General features: G+C 38.6%; 1 protein-coding gene across 9 annotated transcripts in view; it reads left to right on the top strand.

Moving 5' to 3' along the window:
* DOP1A (DOP1 leucine zipper like protein A) overlaps positions 1 to 18,366 on the top strand; it is a 71,273-nt gene that overhangs the window by 43,230 nt on the left and 9,677 nt on the right. For 6 of the 9 annotated variants that reach the window (XM_086631338.1, XM_086631337.1, XM_086631334.1 and 3 more), the window contains 16 exons: positions 1,857 to 1,957; positions 3,265 to 3,524; positions 4,224 to 6,198; positions 6,304 to 6,415; positions 7,382 to 7,561; positions 11,751 to 11,876; positions 12,289 to 12,423; positions 12,951 to 13,006; positions 13,507 to 13,611; positions 14,307 to 14,373; positions 14,669 to 14,813; positions 15,056 to 15,135; positions 15,695 to 15,804; positions 15,960 to 16,109; positions 17,438 to 17,499; positions 18,144 to 18,296. In XM_086631338.1, coding sequence (XP_086487464.1) covers positions 1,857 to 1,957; positions 3,265 to 3,524; positions 4,224 to 6,198; positions 6,304 to 6,415; positions 7,382 to 7,561; positions 11,751 to 11,876; positions 12,289 to 12,423; positions 12,951 to 13,006; positions 13,507 to 13,611; positions 14,307 to 14,373; positions 14,669 to 14,813; positions 15,056 to 15,135; positions 15,695 to 15,804; positions 15,960 to 16,109; positions 17,438 to 17,499; positions 18,144 to 18,296 — 3,817 coding nt within the window. Of the gene's footprint in view, positions 1 to 1,856; positions 1,958 to 3,264; positions 3,525 to 4,223; positions 6,199 to 6,303; positions 6,416 to 7,381; positions 7,562 to 11,750; positions 11,877 to 12,288; positions 12,424 to 12,950; positions 13,007 to 13,506; positions 13,612 to 14,306; positions 14,374 to 14,668; positions 14,814 to 15,055; positions 15,136 to 15,694; positions 15,805 to 15,959; positions 16,110 to 17,437; positions 17,500 to 18,143; positions 18,297 to 18,366 lie in introns of those variants that run through there. The other 3 variants (XM_086631339.1, XM_086631341.1, XM_086631342.1) reach the window with 2 other exon arrangements.

Below are 18,366 nucleotides of genomic sequence, written 5' to 3'. Positions count from 1 at the left end.
GTAGTGCTTTAAATCTTAGATATAGGAACTGTTTTCACAGCCCCAACAGAATGAATGATACTTGCCTACATGCTCTGGTAACTTATGGTTGTGTGACTTCAGAAGCAGTTACCTTTTTGACTTTCTACCAGAGTAACCAGGTCAATAAAAGTGAATGTGAGCCAGTCTGTCAATCGCTGCAGTTCACAGCTTGGCACGTTGATAAAACTGTCAATGATTTATAGTTTCACTTATTAGCCTGATCTGTGAACTGCTGTGACTGTGGATGTGGCACTCACTCATTTCTGCCAACCTTACTGTGAAAACAGTAATTTCTTACATCTTCCCAGCATGGATTGCAAGGGCTTACATGGAGACATCTGTATGTGTTTGAGAATTGGTATTTTTACTCTGTGTTCAGCAGATGTTAGTGAATTGTTTTGTATAACTGTGTGTATTTTGCAGCAGTGTTGTGTTGTTGGCTTTTTTTTTTTACTGTGAGAAGCATATTTTTTCTAAATACATGTGATGCTTGCTTTACTTTCCAGAATGCTGCATTTTCTCTTGGTTTGGTTTATTTTTTTTTTGTTTGTGTCTGACGTGACCTGTCTTGTGTCCTTTCTGTAATTTTCAAGTTTCATAACTTAAAATTTTCATTATTGTAGCAGATATTGGTTGCATTAGCTGTTGCAAAGCTTCTTGAGCTGTATTTTGTAAATTAAGTCTGGAATTATGCCAGATTGTCACAGTGGCATTAAAAGTTTTTGGTTTGGTCTCATTTTTATTGGAGGTAAATATACCTAATGTTCATTCCCTATAAGCACATATTTTGAAAACAAACAAGTGAAAAAACTTTGTCCTCTTGTCTCTGCTTATTGTCTAGGAATTTAGTTTAAGTCCTGGTTGTGTTTGAAAGTATATATTTTATATATTTTTATATATTTTATATAAAGTATACTTTATTCAATATAACCATCCTGATTGCTGTGCTTTGCTCACCCCTACAACTGCTCAGTAGCTTCCTTGTCTCTTGGGTGAAGCTGTTTTTAGTAGATGTACCCATGTATCCGTATCATAGCATGGCATTACTATTGTTTACAGCCTTGCTGGAGTAACTCTTTGCCTTGAGCAGCTACAATAGAGAGATAAAGGCATGAAAATTGTTACTTTAATACCATTTTCATCATTAAATATTCTGCATATTATTAGCAGTCATTAGAAGTCATTTGAACAGTAAGCATGCCCTATTTGTCCAAATAAAACTCTACATTCCAGGCAAAATTTGGCATGTTAGTGTTGAACTCTACATCATATGTAGCTAGAGAATTCTTATGTCTCTTTCTAGCCAGCTTATTTTCATTCCCTTATTTCCATGGATACTGTGTTTGGTCCCATCATTCTAGACACTATCTCTAAAAATTTCTCTGCTCTACCTCTTCTCTCCCTCTGTATGCTTGCGTTTTCATGTTGAAAAGCTTGCATGTTTCTTCTTGCTCTCTTCATTATCTCTTTTAGGGCCTTGATACATATGAATAAATTCACTGAAAAGAGAGGTGTGCAACTTGTGAGAGTAAAATAAGTATTGTTCAAACTATCACATTAAGTAGTTAAAACTTTTTCAAGATAAACTTTGAAACTAAGACAGCCAAGATCAAGATGGAGAAGAATCATTTCATGTTACTAAATTGTTCAGAGACCTATTGTTGCATGTTACTGTTTTTAATGTTAGAAAGTAAGATTTGAACGCATAGTCAAAAAAGTTAATTTTAGTATTTCCATTATATCTTGTTAAGCTGCTGTATACCTCTTTTTCTTTTTCCACTTCTTGTCAGAGGCTGTGATATTCTGATAAATCTAACTTATAATTTGATTCACAGAAAGTAAGAATGGAAGCTCATGCAAAGTTTGCAGTACTATGGCATCTCACCCGTGATCTTCATATTAACAAGTCGTCTTCCTTTGGCCGTACCTTTGACAGGTTGGTGATTGCTAGCATGATTCAGTTTAAAAAATTTTGCTTCTAAATCTTTAGCTATGTTATACTGGTAGCATAGAGTGTTTAGAAATTGGAGAACTATAATGTAACTGTGAGAGTGAGGAAGGAGGACAAGAAATGAATTCATGTTAGACAAAAATTGTTTTCCCAATGTCAATTATGTAAGCTGTAATTTTTTCTGGTAGCTGTAAAGAGTAGGACAGGATTGGTCACCTGATTCATTGATTTTCACTGTGGGTAAAATATTTGTGTGTGTTGAAGATAATTGCTGAGTTCTTGCTGTGATTTGGTAAAAACAAAAGCAGGAGAGAGAAGTCAACCCAGAAGTGAATTATACGAAAATGGAAAGTAACAGTAAAGCTAAGAAAACTTAAGAACAAAATTGCAAGTAAGCACTAAGATATGAAAGTTCTTTTGTTGAATCTCTGTGTTTTGTCTAAGATGTCATTTATGGCAAGCAGCAGAGGATTTCTGTTTTGCATTTTGGCATCAGGCTACCTTCTTAGAAAAAAAATGAATAATCCAGACTCTTAAACTAGTCTCGTCTTCCTCAACTAGCACAAATGTTGTGGAAAAGTGCTTATTTAAATTTCCTAATGTATACTTAGCCATAGGAAGCAGAATAAAAAGGTTGTTATTTCTTTGGCTTGATACTATCACTCATTGCAGAAGTGATGATAAATTCTGTATATACAGCTAAGTGCTTATGAACATGTACTACTGCAGGATGTAAAAGCTGTCAGTAAAATTCAGAGCCCAAAATATATATATATTGTTTTTTTTCTCCAAGTCTGGAAAGGATTCTAAAGGCTAAACGTATTAAAAGAAGAAAATAATGACAGTAGGAAGTGCTGAATTGTTAAATATATTTCTTCTCTCAATTCTTGAAGAAAAGATCTTTGAAAAAGTTGTTTTCTCTTTTCGGTGTATCTGTGTGAATTGGCTTTTAAAGTTTTATTTTTTTGTACTGCAGTAGCACTTAGGCAACCAAAGCTTGTTATGCTAGTAGACGTACAAATAGTTAAACTGACTATACAACTGCTGCTATTAGAACAGCTCTCACTGACTGTATTACTAGCTCTTCCTGGCCATTTCTTCATTAGGTTAGACTAAAACTTCACGTTGCAAAGTTTAGATTCCAAAGAAAATACTATTTTATATGCAGAAGACACTGGAGTATGTACTGACATGTTAGAATTTATCATGTTATCATTTATCATATTAGTTTAAAGTGGAATTATTCTGTAAGTAATGTAGAATATATGCTAGGTTCATTCTTTCTATTCTAGATCTTTGTTTATCATGCTGGACAGCCTTAATAGCTTGGATGGTTCTACATGGTCAGTGGGCCAAGCCTGGTTAAATCAAGTGCTTCAAAGACATGATATTGCAAGGGTTCTTGAACCTTTGCTTCTACTGCTTCTTCATCCAAAAACTCAGCGAGTTTCTGTTCAGAGAGTACAGGCTGAATGTTACTGGACTAAATCTCCCTATCACCCCGAAGAAGAAAATGAAAAGCACTTTATGCAGAAGTTTAGCTGTGCTGATGGTAGGTACACAAGACGACTGTAGGAAGTTGCTTATTTAATTTCTTTTTGTCATTTACATGCGACACTAAAACGTAGTAGAAATTTTTGAGGGTAATTTGCAAAACAAAGCGCTGGAATAGCTACTGCTTATGTGTGCATTTGTGCATGTTTTTTCTAATTCGAGCCTGGGCATTCCAAGTATTGTTGCAGTTTTATTGTTCTCAAATTAAGATAATATGCAAGTATTTTAATGCAGAGCATTTTCTTATGTCTTACTGAACTTCAGTAGAACTTAAGAATATGGCTTGAAGCTTAACCAAGAAATGAAATGCTTTTGTGAATTAGGACCGCTGATGTGGGGCTGGCTGAAAACACACTGATAAGGTTGGAGGTGTTTGCCTGTATTGTGTTATTTTAGTAACACACTAATATTTTTTTCTTAAGAAGACACAAGCAGATAAGACTGTAAGGTTTGACAAAGGAATGATGTTGTTTTGCTAAGGTCTACTGCTAAAGTAATCTTGCTTTGGTTATGTGAATGTGTGTCGTTTGCATATTAACATTATTTTTTTCCACTGTAAAGTGGAAAGATACTATTTACTATGCCTTTATAATTTGAAGTCTTGATAATAGTTTAAAGTCTAAATTTTAATTCTAAATTCTTATTCTAAAGAAGAAAATATTATGTGTGTAAAATTTTTTTTGTGTTTTCCTTTAAGCATTTTCCCATGTGCCTGTAGGCCAAGGACAACTCATTATACCTAAAGAAGGCAATGAAAAACAACTTGCTATGGATGAAATGGAGAACTTCAGCCTGACCGTCAACCCCTTGAGTGACAGGCTTTCCTTGTTAAGTACCAGCAGTGAGACCATTCCTGACCATCAGGTTGAAATACTGCAGAGTTCTGACTCTGGCTGTTCTCAGTCATCTACTGGAGACAACATCAGTTATGAAGTGGAAACAGAAAGCCTGAGTGCTCAAGATAGTTCTCAGACTCTGAGAGAAGACTCACCTGATGAAATTGTGCAACAAGTGGTTACAGATCTTATATGCAAAGTTGTAAGTGGTCTCGGAGAAGAGGCTGAACCAGTTAAACATAGTCTACACTCTGAGGATAGTTCATGTAAATTCAGTCCTTTGGAAAACTCTGTAGAGGTGACAAAAAGTGAAGATCAAAATATTCAAAGTAGCCAGAGTAGTTTGCTTAGTAATGACAGCTCCCAATTGCTATCGGCCTCAACTGAGACTGGACTTGAGAGCTTAAGAGATGAAACTTCACTAAATAACTCTTCCCCCTGTATTGCAGAAAGCCAACAATCCCTCTCTGATCTCACTCTTGCTTCCACTGAATCAAAGTCCAGAAAGCGAAGCCACAGCAGTATTCAGTTCAGCTTCAAAGGAATGCTACCAGAAAAAATGTCAGAAAAAGAAACAATTGTTAAAGAGGCTGGTAAGCAACCAGGTGCAAAACCGAAGGTGAAAATAGCCAAAAAAAAAGATGAAGAGAAGAAGAAAGCACAAACAGAAAAGCTCAAACAAAATGTCTTCTTTAGTGATGGTCTTGATTTAGAAAACTGGTACAGTTGTGGAGAAGGAGAAATTTCAGAAATAGAAAGTGATGTGGGGTCCCCAGGAATGCGAAAATCTCCCAACTTTAATATCCATCCATTGTATCAACATGTGCTGCTTTATCTCCAGCTGTATGACTCTTCAAGGACATTGTATGCTTTTTCTGCAATTAAAGCAATTCTGAAAACAAATCCTTCAGCTTTCGTAAGCGCTCTCTCTACTACCAGTGTCAACAATGCGTACACTCCTCAGCTTTCGTTGCTCCAGAATCTTCTAGCCAGGCATCGAATATCTGTTATGGGCAAGGATTTCTATAGTCACATCCCAGTTGATTCTAATCATAACTTTCGGAGCTCTATGTACATAGAAATTCTGATCTCCTTGTGTTTATACTATATGCGGAGCCACTATCCAACTCACGTTAAGGTAACCTCACAGGATCTGATAGGAAACCGTAATATGCAAATGATGAGTATAGAAATTCTGACACTTCTCTTTGCTGAGTTGGCAAAAGTGATAGAAAGCTCTGCAAAGGGCTTTCCTAGTTTTATTTCGGACATGTTGTCCAAGTGCAAGGTTCAGAAAGTGATCCTGCATTGTCTACTGTCTTCTATCTTCAGTGCACAGAAGTGGCACAACGAAAAGATGGCTGAGAAAAACATAGTGGCTGCAGAAGAAGGTTTCTCTGGAGACAGCCTTATAAATTTTTCTGAAGATGAATTTGACAACGGTAGTACTCTGCAGTCACAGCTTTTAAAAGTGCTTCAGCGACTGATTGTGCTAGAACACCGAGTGATGACTGTGCCTGAGGAAAATGAAACGGGCTTTGACTTTGTCATAACGGACTTGGAGCACATCGGTCCCCAGCAGCAGACTTCTCTTCAGTACTTACATTCCCAGCCAATAACCTGCCAAGGCATGTTTCTCTGTGCAGTGATACGAGCTTTACACCAGGACTGTGCCTGTAAAATGCATCCCCAGTGGATTGGCCTTATCACTTCTACGTTGCCTTACATGGGAAAAGTTCTTCAGAGGGTGGTTGTTTCAGTGACTCTTCAGCTCTGCAGGAACTTGGATAATTTAATTCAACAGTATAAATATGAAACAGGATTATCTGATAATAGGTATGTGTATGTAGAGGTGTATAATCTTTTTAAGCAGATTTGACTGTGTTGAATTACTTTACAACCAGTTTAACCTGTTTTAAAAAAATGATTCTTTTCTTCTAGGCCTCTCTGGATGGCATCAGTCACTCCTCCAGATATGGTTCTTACTTTATTAGAAGGGATCACAACAATAATTCATTACTGCCTCCTGGATCCATCTACGCAGTATCATCAGGTAAACTTATCTAGGTGTCTGAGAGGTTCCTATGCAGTACATGTCAAATTAAGGACTGTGATTATATCAGCAGATACAAAGATCTTATGTGGGAAAAATACCCCATAGATGTCTTAACTATAAATGTGGGTTTTATTGATAATGTACACATCTTAAACAGAAAAACAATTTTCTACTAATTATATTTGCAAGAGAATAGTCTTAGATTTTGTTTGTTTGTTTGGGGTTTGGGTTTTTTTTTTTTTTTGTTACTCTGAAATAACTAAAGTAGGAATTCCTTAACTTTCAGACCTCTAAATTGCCACTTTTTAGAGCTGGCTTTCTTTTGTGGAAATTCCCAGGCTGATGCCTATTGTGTTACCTTCTGGCTGAACTGTGTTCGTCTTGCAATATGTCAAAACATTCTCATTATGCTGCTCCTGTATATTCACAATTTGTCTTTTTAGTCAAGCAGTATTTTTAGATCTGATAGTCTGAGCAGTCTCTGTTAAGAATTTGGCCCAGATTCTGCAGGAAAATTTTTGTTGTGCTCTCTCTGGAATCTCGTTTTTGCTTCTTTTTTGTGCTTATACCCCTTTGCCTTCCATTCATTTAAAAGTAACTGAAAGTGTTTATTGTGTGTGCAGGTAACTTATTTTGCCTAGAGTATTAATTACACTTAGTATTCTGAAATAATTGTTTTGGAAAGGTATAGGCAGATGATACAAAATTGATTGCTGTAGACACGAAGCCTCACATGTTCAGAATACATTTGATATTATACAACTGAGTCAAAAGATTCTGTAACTATTGTTTTTATAGACTCAAAACCTGTAGATACTATTAGAATTATTGAAAAACTATTTTGAAAAAGAGTTAAGGTTGAAAACTTCCATGTTCTTTATGTCTCAATCTATACTATTTTACTTATGCTATTTATGTAGATATTTAATGCTCTCCCTCCTTTCTCCCCCTCAAATCCACTAGCTTTTGGTTAATGTAGATCAGAAGCACTTGATCGAAGCACGCAATGGGATCCTATCTATCTTGCATATGATCATGTCTTCTGTGACTTTGCTGTGGAGCATCCTTCACCTTGCAGATTCTTCAGAGAAAACTACTGCTGCTGCTGCATCCATTACCACTATTAATCTTGGGTCAACAAAGGTCAGAATATCAGGGATAATATAGTTTAAGTTGTTTGTCAATACCTTTGCCGAACTAAATCCAATTCCATTCCTTTAAATGTAAGTTGAGTTTTAATAATGTTGTCCTCATCTACTCGCCTGCCCCACAAACAAGGCTTTTATAAACGGGATTAAATCTACTTTTAAACTTGAGCGTATCAATTCAAGACAACAATGTCTTACCTCTTTGCTTTCTACAAAAAAAATGAAACCTGTCCTGAAAAAATTTATACCACCCTTTTATGCCTCAAACGATATAAAATCGGTGTAAAATCTTAACAAAAGAGAGCTCTCTTCTTAAAACATCTGCTACTCAGACACTTGTGAGCTAGTTTCTTTATTCATTCAGTTCCTGTACAGTGATGTCACTGTGCACAGGGAAATGTCATAGCAGATAGTGAGCTAGTAGTCATAAAGAAGAGCACCTGAGAATCATAGAATCATAGAATCAATCATAGAATGGTTAGGGCTGGAAGGGACCTTCAAAGGTCATCTAGTCCAACCCCCCTGCAAGGAACAGGGATATCTCCAACTAGATCAGGTTGCTCAGGGCCTCGTCCAACCTGGCCTTGAACATCTCCAGGGATGGAGCATCCACCACCTCTCTGGGCAACCTGTTCCAGTGTTCTACAACTCTCATGGTAAAAAATTTTTTCCTAATATCCAACCTGAATCTACCTCCCTCTATTTTAAAACCATTACCCCTTGTCCTATCACAACTGGCCCTCCTGAATAGCCTCTCCCCATCTTTCCTGTAGGCCCCCTTGAGGTACTGGAAGACCGCTATAAGGTCACCCCGGAGCCTCCTCTTCTCCAGGCTGAACAGCCCCAACTCTTTCAGCCTGTCCTCATAGGAAAGGTGCTCCAGCCCTCTTATCATCTTCGTGGCCCTCCTCTGGACCCTCTCCAACTGGTCCATGTCCTTCTTATGTTGGGGACTCCAGAACTGGACGCAGTACTCCAGGTGAGGTCTCACGAGGGCAGAGTAGAGGGGAAGAATCACCTCTCTCGACCTGCTGGCCACGCTCCTCTTGATGCAGCCCAGGACGCGGTTGGCCTTCTGGGCCGCAAGAGCACATTGCCGGCTCATATTGAGCTTCTCGTCCACCAGTACTCCCAAGTCCTTCTCCTCAGGGCTGCTCTCGATCCATTCTCCGCCCAGTCTGTATTTGTGCCTGGGATTGCCACGACCCAGATGTAGGACCTTGCATTTGGCCTGGTTGAACTTCATGAGGTTGGTACGGGCCCACCTCTCCAGCCTGTCGAGGTCCCTCTGGATGGCATCCCTCCCTTCCAGCGTGTCAACAGCACCACACAGCTTGGTGTCATCGGCGAACTTGCTGAGGGTGCACTCCATGCCACTGTCCACGTCACCGACAAAGATGTTGAAGAGGGCCGGGCCCAACACGGACCCCTGAGGGACGCCACTCGTGACCGGTCTCCACTTGGACATCGAGCCGTTGACCACTACTCTCTGAGTGCGGCCATTGAGCCAATTCCTTATCCACCGAGTGGTCCATCCATCAAACCCATGCCTCTCTAGTTTAGAGAGAAGAATGTCGTGCGGGACAGTGTCAAAAGCTTTGCACAAGTCCAGGTAGATGATATCCATTGGTCGACCCTTGTCCACCGATGCTGTCACCCCATCATAAAAGGCCACCAAGTTGGTCAGGCACGATCTGCCTTTGGTGAAGCCATGTTGGCTGTCACCCACCACCTCCTTGCTCTCCATGTGCCTTAGCATGGTTCCCAGGAGAATCTGCTCCATGACCTTGCCAGGCACAGAGGTGAGGCTGACCGGCCTGTAGTTGCCCGGGTCCTCCTTGTTCCCCTTTTTAAAAATGGGGATTATGTTCCCCCATGTTATGGCATAGGCTGGAAGGGACCTCAGAGATCATCTAATCCAACCTCCCTGTCATGGGCAGGGACGCCTCTCAACTAGACCAGGCTACTCAAGGCTCCGTCCAACCTGGCCTTGAACACCTCCAGGGAGGGGGCATCCACAACCTCTCTGGGCAATCTATTCCAAAGTCTCACCACCCTCATACTGAAGAATTTCTTCCTAAGATCTAATCTAAATCTGTTCTCCTCCAACTTAAACCCATTTCCCCTTGTCCTCTCAGTGGACACTCTTGTAAAAAGTCCCTCCCCAGCCTTCCTGTAGGTTCCCTTCAGGTATTGGAAGGCAGCTATTAGATCCCCCCGAAGTCTTCTCTTTTCAAGGCTGAACAATCCCAGCTCCCGCAACCTGTCCTCGTAGCAGAGGTGCTCCAGCCCCTGGATCATCTTTGTGGCCCTCCTCTGAACAAGCTTCAACAGATCTATGTCTCTCTTGTGGTGGGGAACGGGTCAAATAGGACCACGCTGAGAAGGCTGCCTACCCCTCTTATTGGAAGCAGTTCAAGCTTCTTACACTTCACATTATTAAATAGGAAATTGTCATTTAAGCTTGAAATGTTTTGAAATAAAATTTCCTCAGTTAATTTAAATACTGTCAGATACCGTTCATGATGATGGTGTGTTCCATCTTTCCCAGCCTTTGTCATTCAGATTGAAGAAATAAAAAAATTACTTCTTGAAGACTCGATGTCTTTACACAGACACCATCTGTGGTCGTATTTGTGCTGCCCGTAGAGTTTCCTATTCACTGAAAGGAAGGGGAACAGTACTTGTGGTGGCCTATAATATCATGCTGCTTCTGTGACAAAAGGATAAGCTTTTGTACACTGGTTAAACATTAACTCTTCCGTACATCCTAGCTTTTCTTTAATTTGCCCAAATCCGTATTATTCAAAAGAGAATTCAACATGTTCTGTATCTGAAAAGTCTAGTTTGAATTCAGCTTGTTCGGTGTAGTATCGGGATAGATTATCGTACTTTTTCACCTCATTGCTTTCGAGTGGAGCTTTTGTCGCTGCCTTGGAGTTGGTGGATGTGGTTAAAAACAGAGGAAACTGTGGATAGAACTCTATGGAATTGTGCAGCTAAAGTATAAACAAGCTTTTTAAGCTTCAGTAGAAATGGGTTGCTTTGGCAACCGTGCTCTTGGCAAGTGCATACAGTGTGTAGTCAAGCTCTGGGATCGTGTGTAGCAGTTTTCTGCAAGCTTAGACAATTCCTGCTGAAATGTCTCTGACCAAGGTGAAAATGGCTGTCAGGAAATAGAAAGTGCATTTTTATCTGAAATCTTTCTGTCATAGAAAACAGGTTAAGACAACAGCCCAGGAAATATATTTCCTGACTCGTGTGCCTCAATAACTTCTGACATGCTTTAAAAACTGCTTTATTAAGAGTTTTCAGAGTGAATATTTCAGTCTTCCAGAGTAGTGTGTTCCTTCTTTTTGGATTTCCCCACCACCCCTACTACTTAATCTTTATCTCGCTTGCTACAAAGCAAGTCCATCACTATTTGTGGCAGACGTAAACATCATCTGCCTTTCTTCTTTCTGATTACCTTGTACACATTTCATAACTGTTCTATCTCCATATGTATGTTTTTCTCCTGACTACACACAAACTCATTTCTACCCCTTCTTGTATATTCCATATCACTAATCTTTCTTTTATAGTTCGATTTCTGTCAGTTTGTGGTACATTTCTTGAAGTAAGATGTCCAAAACTGGACATGGTATGTGATATCTTCTTTCAGGGGAAATATTTAATGTCTTTCATGAAGTGTTGCTATTTATGAATGCTCTTTCCCCCTTCCTTGCAAAATTGTCATAGTGAGTTTGTGATCCACTGTAATCCCAAGACTTTCTTTCTGTAGCAGTTTAAACTAAGTAGTTTCTCATCCTGAATCACTAAAATTGTTTATCTCTACCTTTGCATGCAAAGATCAAGCCTTTATTGCAGCTTATCATTTTTCAGGAAACTTTTTGAGTTTGTCAGATCGCTTTTAGTTCTGTACCTTTCTATCGGTTGCTTCCCACTTCATTACCATTTGCAGATTTAACAAGTGTGTTTTATCTTCCCTTGTCTTAGTCATGAATAAAATGATTGAAGGGTACCAGATGTAGTATAGAGCTTTGAGCCCTCTGAGTGAATCCTTCTATTTTTGTAAAAGTTAGTGGTGGTTACTGTTCAACTGTGGCTTTATAGCTAGCTGTTTCGAACATAATGCTGAGGTGCTTATCTAAAGGTGTATGTGTTCTGCTTCCGTGTTTCAGAATTTGAGGCAGCAGATTCTCGAACTTTTGGGTCCAATTTCAATGAATCACGGTGTTCACTTCATGGCTGCTATTGCGTTTGTATGGAATGAAAGGAGGCAAAATAAAAATACTTCTAGGACAAAGGTATGTTTATACTACAGTGGTCACTTCAAGTAGTGGTAATACCTTTAAATGATGGAGAAGCAGTAAGAAAATTCAGATATTCCAGTGAAAAAATACATAGTATGAAATATGGAGAATAATTTATGTTACATTTCTAATCAGCAACTGTAATGTCAGGGAGCTAGTGATATATTTTAGAATGGGATAATCTTCCTGAATTCTTCAGGAAAAGAAGAAGTGATTCCAAGTCTCTAGATGAGCTGTTACAGAATCACAGAATGTTAGGGATTGGAAGGGGTCTCAAAGGATCATCTAGTCCAATCCCCCGATTGTGTTAGTTACTAACACTTCAGTCCCATGAGGCCAGCTGCCTTAATTTTGGCATAGACATTCTCTGTGATCATCATCTGTGACATACATTTGATTCTTTTAGGTTATTCCTACAGCAGGTGAAGAACAACTGCTACTGGTCGAGCTAGTTCGCTCTATCAGTGTTATGAGAACGGAGACTGTTATACAAACAGTGAAGGAAGTTTTAAAGCAGCCTCCAGCCATAGCCAAGGACAAGGTATGAAAACTGTAGAGATGCTATTCATTTATTTAATGTCCTCTTACTGAAGCTTAGAACACTGATAATATGGATGCTTCATTCACAAAGCTGAGCAGTACAGTGTGAAAATTTCCACAATATCTAATAGGTGGATGAGCTTTTGGAGGGAAGTCATGCCCCTTTAAGTCATTACCATTTACTGAACAACTCCAGAATCCTGTTTGCTGCTTCTGTACCAGACTGTGTTTTGTGGGGTTGTGCCACTTATGTTAGGCAAACAGGTGCATACTCTAGCATCAGGTTGATTTTTGTTTTTTTTTTTTTTTTCAGGTAGGAAAGGGAAGTGGGGAAAAGAGGGAATTAAAAAAGAGAAGGATAACTTTATAGAGAGATGCCTAAATGGACTTTCTTAATATCCTGTTAATAAATTAAGCCATATCTTCAGACATTGCAGTAACATTATAGCATTGTCAGTTTTGCCCTGGCAAGTGAGGAAAAAGCCGCTTTCTTTTTCCTGATGACACAAGTTTTGTGTCTTTTTCTAGAAACATCTTTCACTGGAAGTCTGCATGTTGCAGTTTTTCTATGCTTATACTCAAAGGTAAGACAGCTTTAAAATTTATTTCTGTCATCAAGCAGATGGGCAATTTGAATATTTTACATCTTCTTATAATCCCTAGGATGAGAAATAGCCTGTGTAATATAAATCGTGAAGAAAGAATGGTTTTGAACTGTAGGTGTCATAAAGAAAGGGATTTATTTTGTGAGTGCTCTAGTTCTGCATCATCTTTCTTCCCCCACCTAAAAATCCTTCAGGAAATCTGCCCCCTCTCCAAGGAAAGCTGTTCTTAATTGTGCTGTCGCTCATTGGTATCCTCCAGTCTTGGACTCAAAAGTATATCTTTCAAGTACACTGTTCTTCTGCCCTCCTCCTTTTCTTAATGACTTGATGTGGCCACCTAATCTTAAATGAAAAACCAAAGAATCTGTATGAATGTTGATTGGTATTATCTGACAGGAGAATTGTGAGGTAGAAAGAAAATGGGGAATATCTGAGGGAGATGACACTGTTTTCATTGCCATCGCTGCTCTCTCTCTTAGGATTCCAGTGACCAGCTTAGTAGATAGCTGGGCAGCACTGTTGCTTCTGTTAAAAGATTCCATCCAGGTTGGTCTTCCAGCTCCGGGACAATTCCTCATACTTGGGTAAGTTCTCTTGATATAAGCACTTGTCAAATAAGCTCAAACGTAAGTGTGTGAAATCATACTGAAGCATTAGTGTTTTCAAATCTCTATCACTTACTTTTGAGTGGTAGAGCTATTGCCTGAGTTCTGTGGGTTTTACCAAATTAGTTTATTCTCTGAGGAATGGTTACATATATTAAATTTTACTTTATAATATGATATAAGCCACGCTCTTATCTTACTGAGTATTTGAGCAATTGAAGCTCTTTAAACAGTTGGTGTAAGTTTCTGAGATTTTTTTGAAAATAACTACAATGACTATTTCTTAGATATGTGTAGATTTGTAGCCCGCTGGAAAGGATTCATTCTCTGCATGAAAGCTATTTGTGGAGTGTTAGAAATGTTGAATATTTTCTAAAGCTTCAAGGACTGTTTTCTTGGATTTCTGGAGTTTATTTTCCCTAGTAAACTCTCTCTAAAGATATTTTTGTGTATAGTCTAGTAAAATATGTTCTTGATAAGTTAATTTTGATCATACCATAATAGTTTAAGAAACTTGAAAGAATGTTTTCTAGAATACTGATAAGTAGCAATGGCTAAAGGTTTCGTAAATAAGTATTGTGCACGTAAATTTCTTCAGATTTTTCCTAGCTCTTAAAATTACCGAATAGTGTATTGTGAGAAGAAAATTCATATCTACCTCTGTATTTTTTCAGTGTTCTTAATGAGTTCATTATGAAAAACCCAAGCCTGGAGAATAAGAAAGATCAAAGAGATCTCCAGGTAAGAAATGTGTTGTATGTATGTCCCTATTGAAAATATTGAACAATAAATTCTTGAAGATACTAGAATTATTTCATGTATCAGTTCTGTAGTCTGAAACAACTCTTTAGTATCTTCTCCTTGGTACTCTTTATAATCTGTTGAAGATCTGATTTTCTGTGGCGTTATTGTTCACTGACAATATAGAGCAGAAGTGATTTGAAAGTAGTTCTATACTTCATTAATTATATAGATTTTCTACAAAAACGCATGAAGACAATGAAGTTCTTAAAATGCTTGGGTTTTTTTCTACCAGGATGTAACGCACAAGATAGTGGATGCCATTGGGGCAATTGCTGGTTCTTCCTTGGAACAGACTACTTGGCTAAGACGAAACCTAGAGGTTAAGCCTTCCCCCAAGATTGTGGTGGATGGAAGCAATTTAGAATCAGATGTTGAAGGTAGTTTCATTTTCATCTTTGTTTTAAACATTAATTATCAGACCAAAATGACCAAAGAGGACAGCTTTACTATATTTGAATACTTTAAAAATGCTTCAGTATTGTTCAAGCATTAGTATCTTACACTGTCTATCTGACAAAGTCTGTACATCTTCAAAAATATATATTAAAATATGCTTGTAAGGTAAACAATGGCTTAAGAAAACTAACTTTGGACATTTTTTGTTATTATCTTTATTTAGATATGTTGTCTCCAGCAATGGAAACTTCAAACATAACTCCATCTGTTTATAGTGTCCATGCATTGACCTTACTCTCTGAGGTAAATTCTTCCCAGATGTAAAAACACTGTCTTATAATAAACTTTTATATTGTGAAAACCTTTGGAATAGAAGCTTGAGGAAAGAGACTTGATGGGAAACACTGATGCGAATGGATCCTGGGTGCTGTCATGTAATGACAGATAAAACTGTTACTAACTCAATTATAGAGATTCAATGAGATGGATGATGCGTAAAGCATGACATTTCAGATGCTTAGTACAGGAAACTCTTTTGGTGGCATACTTTGTGTGTTATTAGTGGTATGTGTTATTTACTGCTGTTAGTTGCAGTCAATCTTTGAATTAGTTTGTTTGTTTGTAGCTTATTCTGTAGAATGCTTTGCCCAGGAGCTTCTGCTTCTGTGTTTTTGTTTTAATTTGCGTTAAAAATGATGGGATCTTTATACTCTGGATTTTGTATAGTACCTGAAATTTGATCACTTCTGTCATAAACTTGAATGCTCAGTAAAAGACATTATACAAAAAAAACCCCACCTGAATAGTAGATAAAGAGCAATTTGAGAGTACATGATAACGTATCTTCGTCTGCTTTTTATAGGTTTTGGCTCACCTCTTGGATATGGTTTTCTACAGTGATGAAAAAGAGAGGGTTATTCCTTTGCTTGTAAATATTATGCACTATGTTGTTCCCTACCTCCGTAATCACAGGTATCTTTATTGAATTAATGTAGATCTCTACAGCCGGTTGAAATTTGATGGGTGATGCTTAAATTGAAGCAGGCATGATAAGGGTTAGATGTCTACCAAACTTTCTATAAAGCAACAATTCGAAATTGTTTCATGTTGACTTTCTGTTTTTTTAGTGCTCACAATGCATCCAGCTATCGAGCCTGTGTCCAGTTATTAAGCAGTCTTAGTGGGTATCAGTATACAAGGAGAGCATGGAAAAAGGAAGCATTTGACCTCTTTATGGATTCCAGTTTCTTCCAGATGGATGCTTCATGTGTTAACCAGTAAGGCTGTATTTCCTGCTTATATCGATGGCTGTTACAAACTTTATGTATATACCATTACACAAGAGTATATATAATGTGGATCAAAATTTCCTGACAGCTCTCTGTTGAGAGATATAAAGAGGGACGTTCTGCGTGTTAGATATCCACATGAAATGTGAAACTCACATGCCTAAGGTATATTTCTGTGCACGAGTCTATTTTTTTCAATGTAAAGATTTTTTTTTTTTAATTTATTTTTTCTATGAGGAAAAAGTGGCTAACATTTTACAGAATCATACAATGGTTTGAGTTGGAAGCGACCTTAAAGATCATCTAGTTCCAACCCCCCTGCCATGGGCAGAGATACATTCCACTAGATGAGGTTGCTCAAAGCCCCATCCAGCCTGGCCTTGAACACTTCCACATCCAGAAGATGTGGGGTACCCAGAACTTCTCTGAGCAACCTGTTCTGGTGCCTCATCACCCTCACAGTAGAGAATTTCTTCCTTATATCTTACACATTCCTTAATCTAAATCCCCCCTCTTTCAGTTTAAAACTGTTACCCCTCGTCCAATCACTACACGCCCTTGTAAAAAGTTCCTCTCCAGCTTTCTTGTAGACCCCCTTTAGACACTGGAAGGCTGCTAGAAGATCACCCCAGAGCTTTCTCTTCTCCAGGCTGAACAACCCCGACTCTCAGCCTGTCCTCATAGAGGAGGTGCTCCAGCCCCCAATCATTTTTGTGGCCCTCCTCTGGACTCGCTCCAACAGTTCCATGTCCTTCTTGTGTTGGGTGCCCCAGAGCTGAACGCAGTATCCCAGTTGGGGTCTCACCAGAGCGAAGTAGAGGGGCAGAATCACCTCCCTTGACCTGCTGGCCACATTCCTTTTGATGCAGCCCAGGATACAGTTGGCTTTCTGGACTGCCAGCGCACATTGCCGGCTCAGATTCAGTTTTTCATGCACCAGTACCCGCAAGTCCTCTACAGGGCTGCTCTCAGTCTGCTCACTGCCCAGTCTGTATTCATGTTTGGAATTGCTCCGACCCTGGTGCAGGACCTTGTACTTGACTCTGTTGAACTTCATGAGATCCACATTGGGCCATCTCTCTAGCCTGTCAAGGAACCCTCTGGATTACATCCTTTATTTTCTTTGAGAAGGGGGTTCAAAAGTGTAGTTATAGTTTCAGATCAAATCACACCAAGTAAATGGCACTTATGTAGCAGAGAGCTTGGATTGGAAACCTTAGCCTGAATTAGGAAAGCAGAAAAAGCTCTGTAAATATTGCTGGAAATTCCTGATTTTTTCTTGCTTTTCTTATTTGTGTACAATCTTCACCTTTTAGTTGGAGAGCTATCATGGATAATTTGATGACACATGACAAAACTACATTCCGAGATTTGATGAGTAAGTATTTATTGATGTAGTAGTGACTTTTCTCCAAGGGAAACATTAAAAAAAGGGAAAAAAGATACCTTGAAGAAAACATTTGTTCTACATTTATTCCAATCCGTTTGATTTATTCCATGTTTTTCATGTTTTCTTCAACTATTTGTTTCTGTAGATCCAAAACCAGGATAACTTGAAGTGAGAGAATTTGAGGTCATCCTGGCACACAGTAAACTTTGTTTATATGGCAAAGTTGATTAAGCATAGCAAGTGGGGATGGTTTTTGTTGGGTTTTTTTTGTGGGTTTTTTTTGCTGTTTTTTTTTTTTCTAAGACCTGGTACTAACTCTGCTTAAGGAAAAATTGATTCTGCACATTCCAAACTTCTGAGCATCTATACCTGCAAATCACGTTTAAAAGAAATGGCTAAACTCCCTCCCGAAAGCCCCCAAATCTAGGCACTGTTGTGTATACTTACAAGTTTTCTTTCAAGATATGTTTTAAATCACTGTGGTTAAAAATACAAATTGCAGAACGTGCATCTTCTTAACATCTACTTTTGAACTACATTAATGCAGCGAAAGTAAGAGCTATTTGTTCCTTAAAGTGAAACAGAAGGGAAATTCTGAAGTTCGTCTCTGCACTGTGCGTTGTCTCTTTCAGCACGAGTGGCTGTGGCTCAGAGCAGTTCACTCAACCTGTTTGCTAATCGGGATGCAGAGCTGGAACAGCGTGCTATGCTCCTGAAGAGACTGGCTTTCGCAATTTTTAGTAGTGAGATAGACCAATACCAGAAATACCTTCCAGACATACAAGGTCAGTGAAAATGTATCGTTTAGTGGACTTCTGGACTCTGTTGTTAACTGAGGAATATTTGTATGACAGG

Source organism: Tauraco erythrolophus, chromosome 2, assembly GCF_009769465.1.
Source record: "Tauraco erythrolophus isolate bTauEry1 chromosome 2, bTauEry1.pri, whole genome shotgun sequence".
In the NCBI taxonomy this organism is placed as follows: Eukaryota; Metazoa; Chordata; class Aves; order Musophagiformes; family Musophagidae; genus Tauraco; species Tauraco erythrolophus.
The sequence above is the reverse complement of the archived record's forward strand: the minus strand, read 5'-3'. Positions and strand labels throughout refer to the sequence as shown.